This window comes from Chaetura pelagica, unplaced genomic scaffold (assembly GCF_000747805.2).
Source record: "Chaetura pelagica isolate M959 unplaced genomic scaffold, ChaPel_1.0 scaffold72, whole genome shotgun sequence".
In the NCBI taxonomy this organism is placed as follows: Eukaryota; Metazoa; Chordata; class Aves; order Apodiformes; family Apodidae; genus Chaetura; species Chaetura pelagica.
Window position 1 is genome coordinate 1,069,206 of NW_009952560.1, and position 13,108 is coordinate 1,082,313.

The 13,108-nt window shown below is 41.4% G+C and overlaps 1 protein-coding gene across 1 annotated transcript in view; it reads right to left on the minus strand.

The window, feature by feature from the left end:
• Nucleotides 1-13,108, minus strand: part of AATF (apoptosis antagonizing transcription factor) — a 50,232-nt gene that overhangs the window by 20,516 nt on the left and 16,608 nt on the right. Inside the window, exons 6-9 of the mRNA XM_010009105.1 lie at nucleotides 10,391-10,505; nucleotides 9,841-10,045; nucleotides 8,944-9,108; nucleotides 8,088-8,171 (exon numbers count right to left, since the gene is read on the minus strand). Of these exons, the coding sequence (XP_010007407.1) occupies nucleotides 8,088-8,171; nucleotides 8,944-9,108; nucleotides 9,841-10,045; nucleotides 10,391-10,505 (569 nt within the window). The remainder of the gene's footprint in view (nucleotides 1-8,087; nucleotides 8,172-8,943; nucleotides 9,109-9,840; nucleotides 10,046-10,390; nucleotides 10,506-13,108) is intronic.

A 13,108-nucleotide genomic window follows, 5' to 3' on the forward strand; every position in this document is an offset into this window, starting at 1 on the left:
CAGCAGGACTTGCTCTTCCTGGTGGCCCACCAAATCCGCAGATTGGTAGATCACTGAGTGCTGCCAAGGTCATAAAACTACATTCCCACTGCTTAGAATGAGATGCATTTTTAGGGCAGGCTCCTAATGCTGCACCTGGGAAATGGGTAGGATCTCATAGGATCACTCCCTTTTTAGCAAGGCATTCCTTCCTGTGGCAGCTGTGAAGGGCAAGGAGCTGAGCTGCGTGACACTTAGCAGGGCACCAGCAGGTATCCCATTATTTGCTGGGGGGCACAGTCTCTCCTCTGTGTACAGAGGAGCCTCTCACCAGAAGAAGCAGGGAAAAGCTTTGTGCAGCAGTAGGAAACTAAACCCTGCACACAGTCACCTCCTCTGCACTAACTAGGCCACCAGCCAATCAGCCATTAGTTGAGGCAGAGATGGTTTTGTTGACCTTGGGGCTGACAGTGCAATGTTCTTCCAGTGCAATGTCAATGGCAGGACTGGGAACACTGTTGGGGACAGGAGAGGGAGATAAAGACAAGGGGGAAGTAAAAAAAAAAAAGAGCAGGAAGAAGGGGGAAATTAGGAAATAGAAGTGAAAGCTGCAAAGCATCTTATTACGTCTAAATAGTGTATGTCTTAAAGCTGAAGTTATAAATCATACTAACAATGGTTACAGTAAAATAAAAGTGGATGTAGCCAGGGGCTACCACCAAAAAAGTCAGTCTAGACCTGCCTCGCTGCCTTTGGTCTTTAAGGATTTGATTAGTTTTTCCGCTTTCTAGTTCAGAGTCTTGCATTCAGCCCATGCTCCAGAGCCAGCTACAGCTCCGGATACAGAATGAATGATAAATTCATTTACTGAATAAAGCAACACTGTTTTCACAGCACAAGACTTAAAACACTTCTGAAGCTCTAATATTTCATTAAGCTTGGCGATTCTGGTTTAAATTTATTAGTCAAAACAGAAAACTCTCATCAGACCCCATATATTCCATTAGGAGTGATATATGGTGTCTCCCAATGTCTAATTATTAACTAGGAAGTGTAAGTAAATCACCATCAGCATTAAGCCCTGCCATGTGAAGACAGAGTTTGAGTTAGGCAATTTCAGCATGAAAAGGCTTTGATTTGAAACATATCCTTTTTTGCTTTTCCTCCTTCACCTCTTCACATCTTCCCTGAACTTCAAAAACCTAAGCTTGGTCTCCCACGTAAATGAACACAATTGCCTACCTGCAACAAAGTAGAACCACATCCAGCAGCCTGAAGCAAAGCTGCCAGCTCCAAGCTTTCCCTACCAAAAGCTGGAACCACAAGGACAACCTACATGCAAAGCAGAAGAAAGTTGCTAATTTAAGTTTTATTTGTCTTTGGGACAAAGCAGTGATGCTTGCCCCAAGTGCCCCTGCATGCAGGAGTTTCTGAGCTCAACGAAGTTTCACAATTAAAATGAGCCTAACTGGACTCCCTGGTCAAAGCCAAGGACTAGCAGCCACACAAGTGATGAAAAGCATGCAGAGGTCACATGGATTGCCAAGGCCCATAAGCTGTGTTCATGGAGGGCTGGGAGCAGGCAGGAACTGACTTTCGTTCCTGTTTCCTGAGCACACGAGAGAGCTTAAAACCTACATCTGCTAACAAAGAGCAGGGCGGAGTTCCCTAGGACATGTCCAAAAGCAACAGCTTCAGAAGTGGTTAGTAGTCTCCTCACCAGTACTCACCTGCCCTTGCCAACACCAAAGATACCGTATAAATTTACACTGCAGTCAATGCTGTGTGTGCTTTCTAAAGAACTCACCTCGAAAGGACTCCCCTCTCTAGGCTACCTACAGAGATGCACACAAAGTACATGGTATGATATTAGAGGGATTTAGAAATACCATCAGGGTGTTGTTCAAGGATAATAGATTTATTTCTCACTTCAGAGGTCAATTTTCATTTTAGAGGTTAGGTCTCATTTTCATGCACTATCTGTATTTCTAATACTACAGTTGCTGATCATTCTGATTTGCAGACCCCTAAGAATTTCCAGTTGAGACAAAGCGCTATGTACAGCTGAAATAGCCTCATGACAAAAAGCTCACTTTCCTCAGCCCTCGCACAGCAATTCAAACAAATACAAAGTTGCTCTACAGTCTGTCACAGGAAACAGTTTAGTTTACCGAGCTTAGAAATATCAGAACAAAAGAAACACTTTTTCTCTGATGTTATTAAACTCTTCAGAAAAGCCAGTGAAGCCACAGGTCATCTCTGCTACAGCGCATCAAAGTCACCTCCTCTGCCTTGCAAGTGGCACTGCTGCCTTTGAACTGGAATTTGAGAGGGACTGGCTGCTGTACGGGGAAGTTGAAACAGTCTGACTGGGCTCCCTGTGCCAATAATAATATCAAACAAGAAGCCAATGATGTTGGAAACATGTTTAAAACAACTGGAAACAACGGAAAATCAGAACCTTATAACATTCCTGCCATCTGAATCATTTGCTGAAAGCAACAGGAAAAGATTCAGTTATCTGTGGATTCTGAAACAATGTGAAAAATGTGAGAAATGCAGACTCCGGGTTTACCAGCAGCTGCTTACCTTTACCAGAACACCCTGTCACTCCTTCTGCTAAAACAATACTCAGTTTGCTAGTGAGGAACTCTAAATATCTGCAAATTGCTTTTGTGGGCTTTTATAGCTGAACCTGTATTTACTAGAGACAGTAAACAAACAGTTACTGTGGTGTGAAGGTCTGCTAAGGTTGCTCCACTGTATCTTAACATAGAATCCTTTCAAAAGCCCAGACAAATTACCTTCATCCTACCCTTACAGAGCCATGGCATGTCACATTAAAATAATGTGCTATTGTTATCTTTTAGCAGTTTAAAATACAGCTTAACAAAATCACTGGGGGAAACAAAAAGAGAGAAGTGATGTACAACTTGCCAAGTCCAAGTAAAGAAGATTACAAACACTAAATACGTTCCCTCTTTCCTGGTGAAAATGCAAAGTCACTCCATTACTGAACAGGAGTTGACAAAGCTGCATTTTGTCAGTGTAGTTTCAATACTTCTTAATTTAACTTTTTTCTCCTTTAGTCTTTGGAGAAACACGGTAAGTCAAATTAATTTTTCCTTCTGTTTCATATTTATACACCACACAATCACTTAAAACAGCACAAATGATGAAAAGGTTGCTTCTAGTCCAGGACTCAATAGCACACATTGCACACTGCATTCTGCCTGGATGGAGAACGAAGTTGTTCCTTTTCCTCTTTCAAGTTCCCACACAGGAGTAGCATAACACCATTTATATTTCTAACACCAGAGAAACTGGTGTTAGACTACAGCTCAAATATAATTTTTAAATCCCTTGAAACACTTAAAAAAAAAATAATTCTCTGCAAGCTGCTTATAATGTAAAAGCCTAAGCTGCAAGATTAAATCACTGGCCAGCCTCATTTTAAGAAACATTTTACTAAAATTCAGTTTTGTACAAAATAGGCATTGACTTACATATTTTCTAATAACCCATTAAAAGAAGTTTCAAATCAAGCTTTAAAACGTGTTATTAACCATCTACCCAGCCATTTCAAAGATACATGCCTGTGATAAGAGTATTGTATTGCCATTAACCTGTGGGATGGTTCGAGACATCTCTTACTCACACAAAACTATAAATGCATCTAATTAAAGCCACAAGATCAGCTGTCCATATTAATCACTCACAAGTTTAATTAAGGTAAACCAGCTTGTCAGAAAGCCAGTCTCCTTTCTATTCTTCACCATTATTGACTTTTAATAGTTTGCTGGATTAGTAATTACTTGTTTATGGTACTACCAAATACGTGGGGGAGAAAACCAGTATGTGCCCAGGAACTTCTTCAGACCAACTCTTGCTTGGGACATCAAATAAAGTTTTTGAAAAAGCCATATAATGTGATTTAGACACAACCACAACCCAGAAGAGAAACAAATTGAGCTACAAGTAACAAGATTCAGATTTGGAAGTTCATTGTGTGGTTACTCCTATTAACACAGGCATTTTGAACACTAAGTTAGGAAAAAGGAAGTGAGAAAAGAAATCTCTTGCTCACCTGTAAAAACCAGATCTGACATACAGAGTGTCAGGAGTGGGCAGCCACACACAGTGCCACTCCACAAGGAACAACAATAACAAGTACTACCATTAAACACTGTTCTCTACAGGATCAACTCTCTTCCAATTAAGAAGGCATAAATAAGAAAGGCAGCAAGTCTCTCCCCACTCAAGCCAGTTCCTTTCAACAGAGCATTAGCTGAGGGATGACAGTCCTCCCCAACCTGCTGGCAGTGCGGCCTGGCAAACTGCTGCCATCTCTGCTTGACCGCTTCAGCCTCCTGTTGAATGTTACCCATTCACTCTGGCCCTGCTAAGCCCCTGGAAGTTGAGGTGATCACAGACAAAACTGACGATTGCTGATTGTGGTGACAGAACACAACCAAAATCGGGGGGAGGAGAGAGCAGGAGAGCAGAGAAAAAAAAGGGATTATGCATATTCCTAATTCTCCTTAGGCATACCTGCTGCCATCAATGATGAACATTTGTTCTGGGAAGAGCTTCTACCAGTGGAACACTTAGCATATGAACACTAACCTAATTCCTGTTGGAAATAAAGCAATTTCCACTCTCCTTTACTAGGGGAGTATTTCAACCTAATAATAAAATCTCCACTGTAGCATGTCAGACCAGCAGCTCTCTGGTAGCAGACTGGAATTTTAAGTCTTAATGCTGCAATATCAGCTGTAATGAATTCTACGTAAATATGACTTCTAAAAATAAAAAGCCTTTTTCTTTCCTTAAAGCCATGTGTGAACGAGAGCCTAGAAGAAAAGGAAGCAGAGACTAGGCTCACAGCTTACCTCAGCTTTACATTGCCATTCAACTTGGGCTACCCCAATAAAAATTGTAACTGCTTATAAAAAAGTGAAGAATATTACAAAAGGCAAAGTGGGATGAAAAGGACAAAACTAAATCCTTAATCATTGTAAAATTCCACCAGCCCCACATGGTGCATTCCACTGAATATCAAGACCCGGAGAAGAAAATTGTTTTTCCACAGGAAAAACAGATTAATTAAAGAGTTTTGTAGTATCATCTATAACAAAAGAGTACAGCTACTTATTCTGCAATCATTAACTTGTGTGCATTCTTCAGATCTTGTTTATTTTGCTTAATTTCACACTGAAATATACAGGAAGTTGGTTTCCAGCCACCATTTTTACCCTTAATAAACCACAAACAGAAACAGAAATAAACTAATCATTACAAAATGTTATTTAGAAAAATGAAAGTGATACTAAAAAAAAAGTCTGGCTCTAATCACCCACTGAAATGTACATACAGACTTTGCAATAAGTCTTATGCACAGAGGTCAGAGTTTCTGAGCAACCTCAGCTTCAACAACCGGAGATGTTACTGCCTATTACTCTAGAAGAAAACGGTTCCCTTTCTACATTTTATTGATACGTGAACATCCACACATGCAATCTCACATGCACACAAAAGCACTGCACAGTTATGACCCATCTGAAAGAAAACACATACAACACATTGTCAGCGCCCCATTGTAATGTACTCTACCCTTTCTGAATGCAATGTTCAGCTTCAGCTTACCACCCTGACAAATAAAGGAAAGCGCTTTATGAAACCAATTTAATTGGGAAGTGACAGAAAACATACAACCATTTTCTTTAGCCTTATAACTGAATTGGCTTCAGCTCCAATCTCTGCCAAATCCCACTCAAGAGAAGACATTAACCAGGTCAGCGGAACAGGTGCTGCACGGTGTCTGGCAAGGGGTTGGCATGCCCGCAATTACTTGCACACAATGAAGCAGTAATCTTTACAGATCATCTCTCCCAAGAAGCATATTGGGAATGGGAGGAGAGGAGAAGGGTGGAAGCAAGCAAGAGAGGGAGAGAAAGAAAGAGGGAGGTATAAAAAAAAAACCAAACAACAAGCAAGAAAGGAAAATGAATGTGTAGCTGCCTGGCAGCTCAGCAGATGTCTGCGCGTGATGTACGAGGCCAGGATGAGCTGTCGCAGCCCGCTGCCAAGGAGTGGTAAGTGATTAAAGCCTCCACCAGGCTAAGCACCATATTTAGAGTCTATGGGGTTTCACAAGTTGCACCCATTCCTTGCTGCTCTGCCAGATGTTGTTGGCTGGTCCTGCTCCTGTTCGCTGTGCGCAGGAGGCGGCAGTTGGTACAGCAAGGAATGCAATCTGGGATGTTTCCAGAGGTGCTGTACATTGAACCGGTGTCACCCATCCTTCACCTCTACCCTGTGCTGAAACAACTCCAATTTGCTGCCACTTCCCTCTTGGGAAATGGCCAAGATACAGTTGTGCCTGGCAGACCCATTTGTTTTACTCAGGTGATTCTCTTCCCTCAATGACCTCTATTAGTTTAAGTTTTAATTTAGATTAACCCCAGCACCCCAATTAACCAGGGAGGGGAAAAGCTAAGCTGTGACCACTCATATTTGTGAAATCACGATTTATCGCAGTTAAAGTTATTAAAGGGAAGATGAACCATTCCTCTATCACGATTTTTCTTTTAAAAATGTAACATTTTGTGGCAAATAGCACCTTCTCTGCACAGGTCTACATACTGTCAATCACAGCTATTTCTCCTCCACCACTTCACAGTTTTGCTATACTAACTTCATTCGTTTGGTGTTCTTGGGGACCACTTGGCAATCAAATTCCACCTCAGGATTATCTCACGGCGTTACAGATTTGACCCCTCCAACCACTGCTCCCAACAAGCCAGGAACTCTCTGATGTCCATTTTAGAGCCTACACAGATGAGCCTCACACCTTCTTCACCTGTCCAAGTGATTCTGCTCAGCTCACAGCAATAGCAGCAGAGATGCTCTTACAATAAATACCCAGCCTGAAGAGAAGCTAGTTTGAAACATATTCCTGGTTCTGAGTCAGGCTGACTTGAATAGATCCCTAACAAACATAAAATATTCAAATTGACCTAATTCTCTAGTTGTTGGTCTACTGCAGATACGTGCTTGGACATCTACAGCAGCAGGGTTGGAAGAGTGTTGAAAACCTTCTCAGAGGGAAAAAGAGGCAGCATTGAAGTTCTCTGTATCTCCTATCCATAAAACATGAGTAAGAATTACCAAGTTAATACATCCTTGTATTCATTCTTAGTCCTGGCTCTGTATATGAACACCCAAATTTTGAAAGTATTCAAATGCTTCTGGTTAAATCAGAGCACAAGCACATGGCAGCAGCTCTCCTCCACTGCCCTAACACTTCACTAGCCACTCTAATAACCATTCAGATCAGAAATTTCTGCCTTTCTAAGGATATACTGATATTTGTTTAGTCCTGAAGCTAAAGCTCTGTGGATCATCAGAACAAAACTAGATTTTCATGCACCGGGGACAAACTTGGAATGAATCATGCTCCTCAGTATATGGCAATTTCAGTTATTTCATAAAGCTGGCACTGTCATTTACTAACTAAATTACAAAACAAGGTCCCCCTAAGCTGCTCCATGCACCAAGTGCAGATTCCTTGTTTCTAAGAATTTTTCAAATAAAAAAGAATAACTGGCTTAAATCCAAGCTGGCACAACTCCAAGGAAAGTGCTAGAGAAGCCCTGCAGCTTTTCATTCTGTAGGTAGATGATATGATTGAGGTTGAGATGTGAGTAACTCAGGTGCTTTTGAGGATCTACTAGAATAATTTTTCATAATGGGACTCTACCCACAGAGAACAGTCACCTTTAGAGAATGCAGTAATTTTTCTCTTGTGTAGCAATATTCACCAGGGAGAACTAGAGGCACAGATCTCATCCTGCAGCCCTGGCTCACTCCAGTACAGCAGTTCCAGTAACAGCCAACAGTTTATACCCACAATGCAAGCTTAAGCTCACATAGCTCAATAATGGAAAGTTGAGAGTAAAGTTCTCTGAGGTATTTATGGAGATATCAGATGTTAAAACAGGAAACTGAGTTTCACGGGTAAGAGAAATTTAGAGCACAGAACTATCCACATTAGTTGTCTAAGTATTAAAAGCCAGTTGGAACCATAATTCTAACAGATCACCTACCTGGTGATAAAAGTCATCATCATCAAATATCTCCTCATCTATGTCCTTCAGGTGCCTGTTGGAATCTGACTGAGGGAGGACTTCCTAGAAGCACAAAAGAAACACTGAAAGCTCATGTGTGTGTATTTCTGTCCCCAACTCAGACAACATCATGTGCAGCAGCTTGTAAGCACGCTTGAAGATATGAAAGAATGGAGAAAAGCTCCCAACATAACAAGCTGTTAAGGACTAGGAATACATTTAAAGGCAAGGCAGAAATGCTGCCAACGCCAGAATAGATTTATGATACCTTTACTGGGAAATAAATAGGACTGTGCAAAGTCTTTCTGGCAAAATACTACAGATATTTTTAATGTAATGGCAAAAATATATCTTGCAAGTGCAGTAATTCTACATGATCTCTCAGAATTGAGTATTTATTCATTCTTAAATACTAAATTAATAACACACTTACTACTAACATATTCTGTAGGTTATATGCAGTATGATTTTAGAAGTAACCTTCTGGGCTAAAGATTCTAACCTACAGATTAAAACCAAAGTTTTTTAGCTGCTACCTCAAAAAGCTGATTTAGTGAGCATTAGTTCCTAGAGCACAGGAAGGGAACAATCACAGCCCAAATCTTGTTTTCTCCTGTCAGGAACTGGCACATGAGATAATACAAACACCATAAAACTGGAACTGAAACGTCTACATCTTTTTCTCAGCCATTACGTTACAGGAATCAACGCTCAGAAATGTCCTCCATAAATCTCTCATAAACAAGAATATTATCTGCTAAAGGCTCAAACTAATTGTTTTACAGAGAGTTTCACTGCTGCTACAGGATGAGTAATATAAACAAAATACCCTTACCGAATTTTCAGGCAAAGATTCAGGGACTGGATGAGATTCCTGTTCCTGCTTTCCCAACACTGTGTACACTGATCGCTTGGTCTGTGTCCGCCGTAGCAATCTCTCTTTGTCCATCATAATATGATCAATCTGAGTCAAGATTGAACGCTCAAAGGCACCAAAACCCTGCAACAACATTAACTAGTGTCAGATAATGCAGAAAGCTTTTCCTCAAGGCAGCAGTGTTCCTCTATCTTTCCATGTCAGTGGATAAGCAGACAGCATTCCATGAGAAGGGGGTTTGGGTTTCAACGCAGGGATTTTTGCTAGGATTTTTTATTTGCTTCTCACTCTCTCTCCCTTCGCAACCTGAGGCAACCTGACGCCTGCTTAATAAAATGCTTTTGCTGTTATGGTTCAGATGAACTTCTCAATGATTAATACTAACTCACAGATGTCAGGAGACCCTGGATTTTCGGGTGAAATTACTACCCATTGTATTGAAGTGCACACTTGATGGAGAAGGGGAGCCATAGAAGCCCCTAGTTGTGCTATAAAACACAAACAGCTTGTTCATCAGTAACAGTGGCATTTTCATAGAGCTTTCTTGTTGCTGGAGATTGGCTATGACGACGTCTGGTTGGGAGAACACCAATACTATCCAAGAGGATGGAAAAACGTCTTGGGAAACCATTTTCCCCTGAAAACCTTTTTCCTGCTCATCTGCTCAAAACAAAATAGAGCAGTTTATGCCTTTGAAATTTGAGGGCTAAGATTGCTTCAAAACTTAAGGTTGAGGAAAAGTGTGTACCTGTGTATTTAATTTGGAACATCCATGATACAAAACTTTCAAATCAACTTGTTCCACAAATCTCTGCTATGCAATAAGCATGTCAGCACACATAAACAAAGACTTGCCTTTCCCATTTTGCCAGATGCCAGCTTTGTCTTCTCATGCCACTTCTGCAAGACGTTGTTCCGATACGTCCTGAAGTCAACATAACGTTTGGCTATGAACTCTGGGTAGTCCTCCAGCTTTAGCTTTCGTTTGGGGAGGCTCCTTCTCTTCTCCTGAGCCTTATCCACTTGCTCTTCATCACTACTACTAGGGATTTCATCATCACTAGAACAAAAACAAAGACTATATACTCTGCACTCTGCACACAGGCAACCTGTGTGAACTCTCAGTGGCCTGAACACTTCCATCCATGCTTCTTCCACACCATGGTGATACTTATCCCAGAAGACTCACAGTTTAGCCCCTCCTAAATGATCAGAAAAATTACAAAACAGACTTCCCACACTGACAGAGGGAATTCAAATGGTCATTTGACCAGCATGTCTGTGACCCAGATCCAACAGCAACTGAGAGAACAGCAGAGACTGAGTATGATCAGGAAGACAATGTGCTGTCCTGTTTGCTGGAGACCGAAGTATTCTGAAAGGTTCTGTCTGATTTTGTATTTACCTCTCCGTTTTTGATTGCTTTCCATCTACCAGATGCCTTGTGCCTGGGTATTGATAAAGCAGCTCATCCTGAAGTTCCACTAATACTTTCAGCAACGCCTCCAGGGCTTTACAACCTGCAGAACAAGAGACACGAGTGATCATTTCCCACTGACCCTTGCTTCTGCTGAAGACACAGCTCTGCACTGCTTAGTTTCTCATCTTGCATCTGAATTTCTGCCCCAGCTACTGCGTGTGCCATTAACTGCTCTTCTCTAACCAGTTCAAGATGTGGTTTTATCTTCAAACTGATTTATAGCTGTTAATGTCAAACAGCACCACCCTGGGAAAGAACACTTCTTTCCTAAAGAGAGAGGGAGGACTGCCTTCTAAACATCTGTCTGGCTGCACATGGGGAGTATACTGATCTAATCTTTCATGGACAAACATTCAGGCTGCAGAGCTAAAGGATTAACATGTTGAAGAAGCAAGTGCTGTGTTCAGAAGTGTCTGATGACACTCGCATAGTTGGAAGAAGCAAGTGCTGTGTTCAGAAGTGTCATATGACCCTCGCATGACAACCACCATTTTTGCTGACTAACTCATTTCTCTGCTGGGTTAAGTTCTGCAGCACAGGCCAGCTTCAGTTGAACAGTACAAAGCAACACAAGGAAAAATATATATATATATATACATCCCATCTAAACTTGACCTCTGACTTCTCTTTCTTGTATATAATGTACATGCTATAATGAGCAGAAGGAGGTAGGGCAAGATGAAAAACTGAACTCCTGCAGGGCTGTGACTACTGCTGGTTTCTATGCTGCTGTGCTCACCACACAGGAGGTATATGAAATTAGATTGTAAGTAAAACTAAATGTAGCAAGATCTGATCTATAGGGGAAACTTAAAATAATGACCTGGCAAGTTTAAAGAGAAGATTCTGATCAGAAAAGCAGAACTGCAAGCCCACAGATCCTTAGAAAGAAAGAAAGTGAAGAAAAGATTGGGGTGGAGAGGTGTACAAAAGGATCAATAAATGGTGTGAAAGTCAGTTTTAGGGGGATGAGTAGTTGCTTTCCAGGGTATTTGCAGACACAAATCCCAAATGGAGATCTGATGCTGTGTATCCAAAGACGTTCATAGCTGACAATTTTCCCGTAACTATGCAGATAAAACTCTCTCTGTTCCAAGCATCTTACATTCTCCAAGGACACACAGTTGCAGCTGACTGTGGGAAGGGTTAACAGCACACTGTTGCAGCATCTGTTCTTTAAAAATAGTTCTTTCGTGGCAACCAACAAGCCTCCCTGCAGAGCGCTCAGATATAAAACAAGTGTTTGTCTAGGCCTACACAAACTCTCCCTTTGTACATTGCTACACATCAATCACAGGGCCAGCTCTTACAGGTGAAACACTTTGTATGCTTCTATCCAAAAAACCTAAACTGAACTTTACACACATTCATTTATTACCTGACACTTTTACAGAGGCACTACAAAAAGGAGAAAAAATGCCCTGCCTGGAGGAACACAGCACACCACTTCAGGATCTGTTTCCTTGCAGGGTACGTTCACACAGGTTTGGCTTCCCTCTCCAGACCCTCAGAACAGGCATCCTCACAGGCACCAGTAACCCTGGCTGAATGACCAGGTGGATTTGTCTGAAGAGCAGGAGGAGCACTGCAGTGGGAGGACATTCTCCAGTTTCCCCTGGTGCTTCCTTCTCCCAGATCCTCTACTGACACGAAGTCAGAGGGACTGTTTTCCTTAACTCCCAAGCCTGTTTCCTTCTTTTGAGTTACCATAATAGAATGCAGGGAACTTTTCACCACTTGTTTTTTTGCTATTTTTAAAATGGAGGACACAGAGATCATGGGTAGAGTGAACAGCAAATCTTCATCAGCCAGACAGAGACAGTGCAAGCAGGAATCAGCTCAGACATTCAGAGCTCTCAATCTCAAGCATGTTACCACTGCGATATTGCTCAGTTGTCACTATCTTCAGATAAATTACAGCCTGACCTCAGTACCAGGAATGTCAAGGAGAAGATCCTTTAATATTTTTGTGGCAGATCAGTTGTTGGACTCATGCTCCTCAGCCTGTGGTTCATTACAGATACATTCTGACAACTCTTCTATATAAACCTACAACCACCATTTTTGCTGACTAACTCATTTCTCTGCTGGGTTAAGTTCTGCAGCACAGGCCAGCTTCAGTTGAACAGTACAAAGCAACACAAGGAAAAATATATATATATACATCCCATCTAAACTTGACCTCTGACTTCTCTTTCTTGTATATAATGTACATGCTATAATGAGCAGAAGGAGGTAGGGCAAGATGAAAAACTGAACTCCTGCAGGGCTGTGACTACTGCTGGTTTCTATGCTGCTGTGCTCACCACACAGGAGGTATATGAAATTAGATTGTAAGTAAAACTAAATGTAGCAAGATCTGATCTATAGGGGAAACTTAAAATAATGACCTGGCAAGTTTAAAGAGAAGATTCTGATCAGAAAAGCAGAACTGCAAGCCCACAGATCCTTAGAAAGAAAGAAAGTGAAGAAAAGATTGGGGTGGAGAGGTGTACAAAAGGATCAATAAATGGTGTGAAAGTCAGTTTTAGGGGGATGAGTAGTTGCTTTCCAGGGTATTTGCAGACACAAATCCCAAATGGAGATCTGATGCTGTGTATCCAAAGACGTTCATAGCTGACAATTTTCCCGTAACTATGCAGA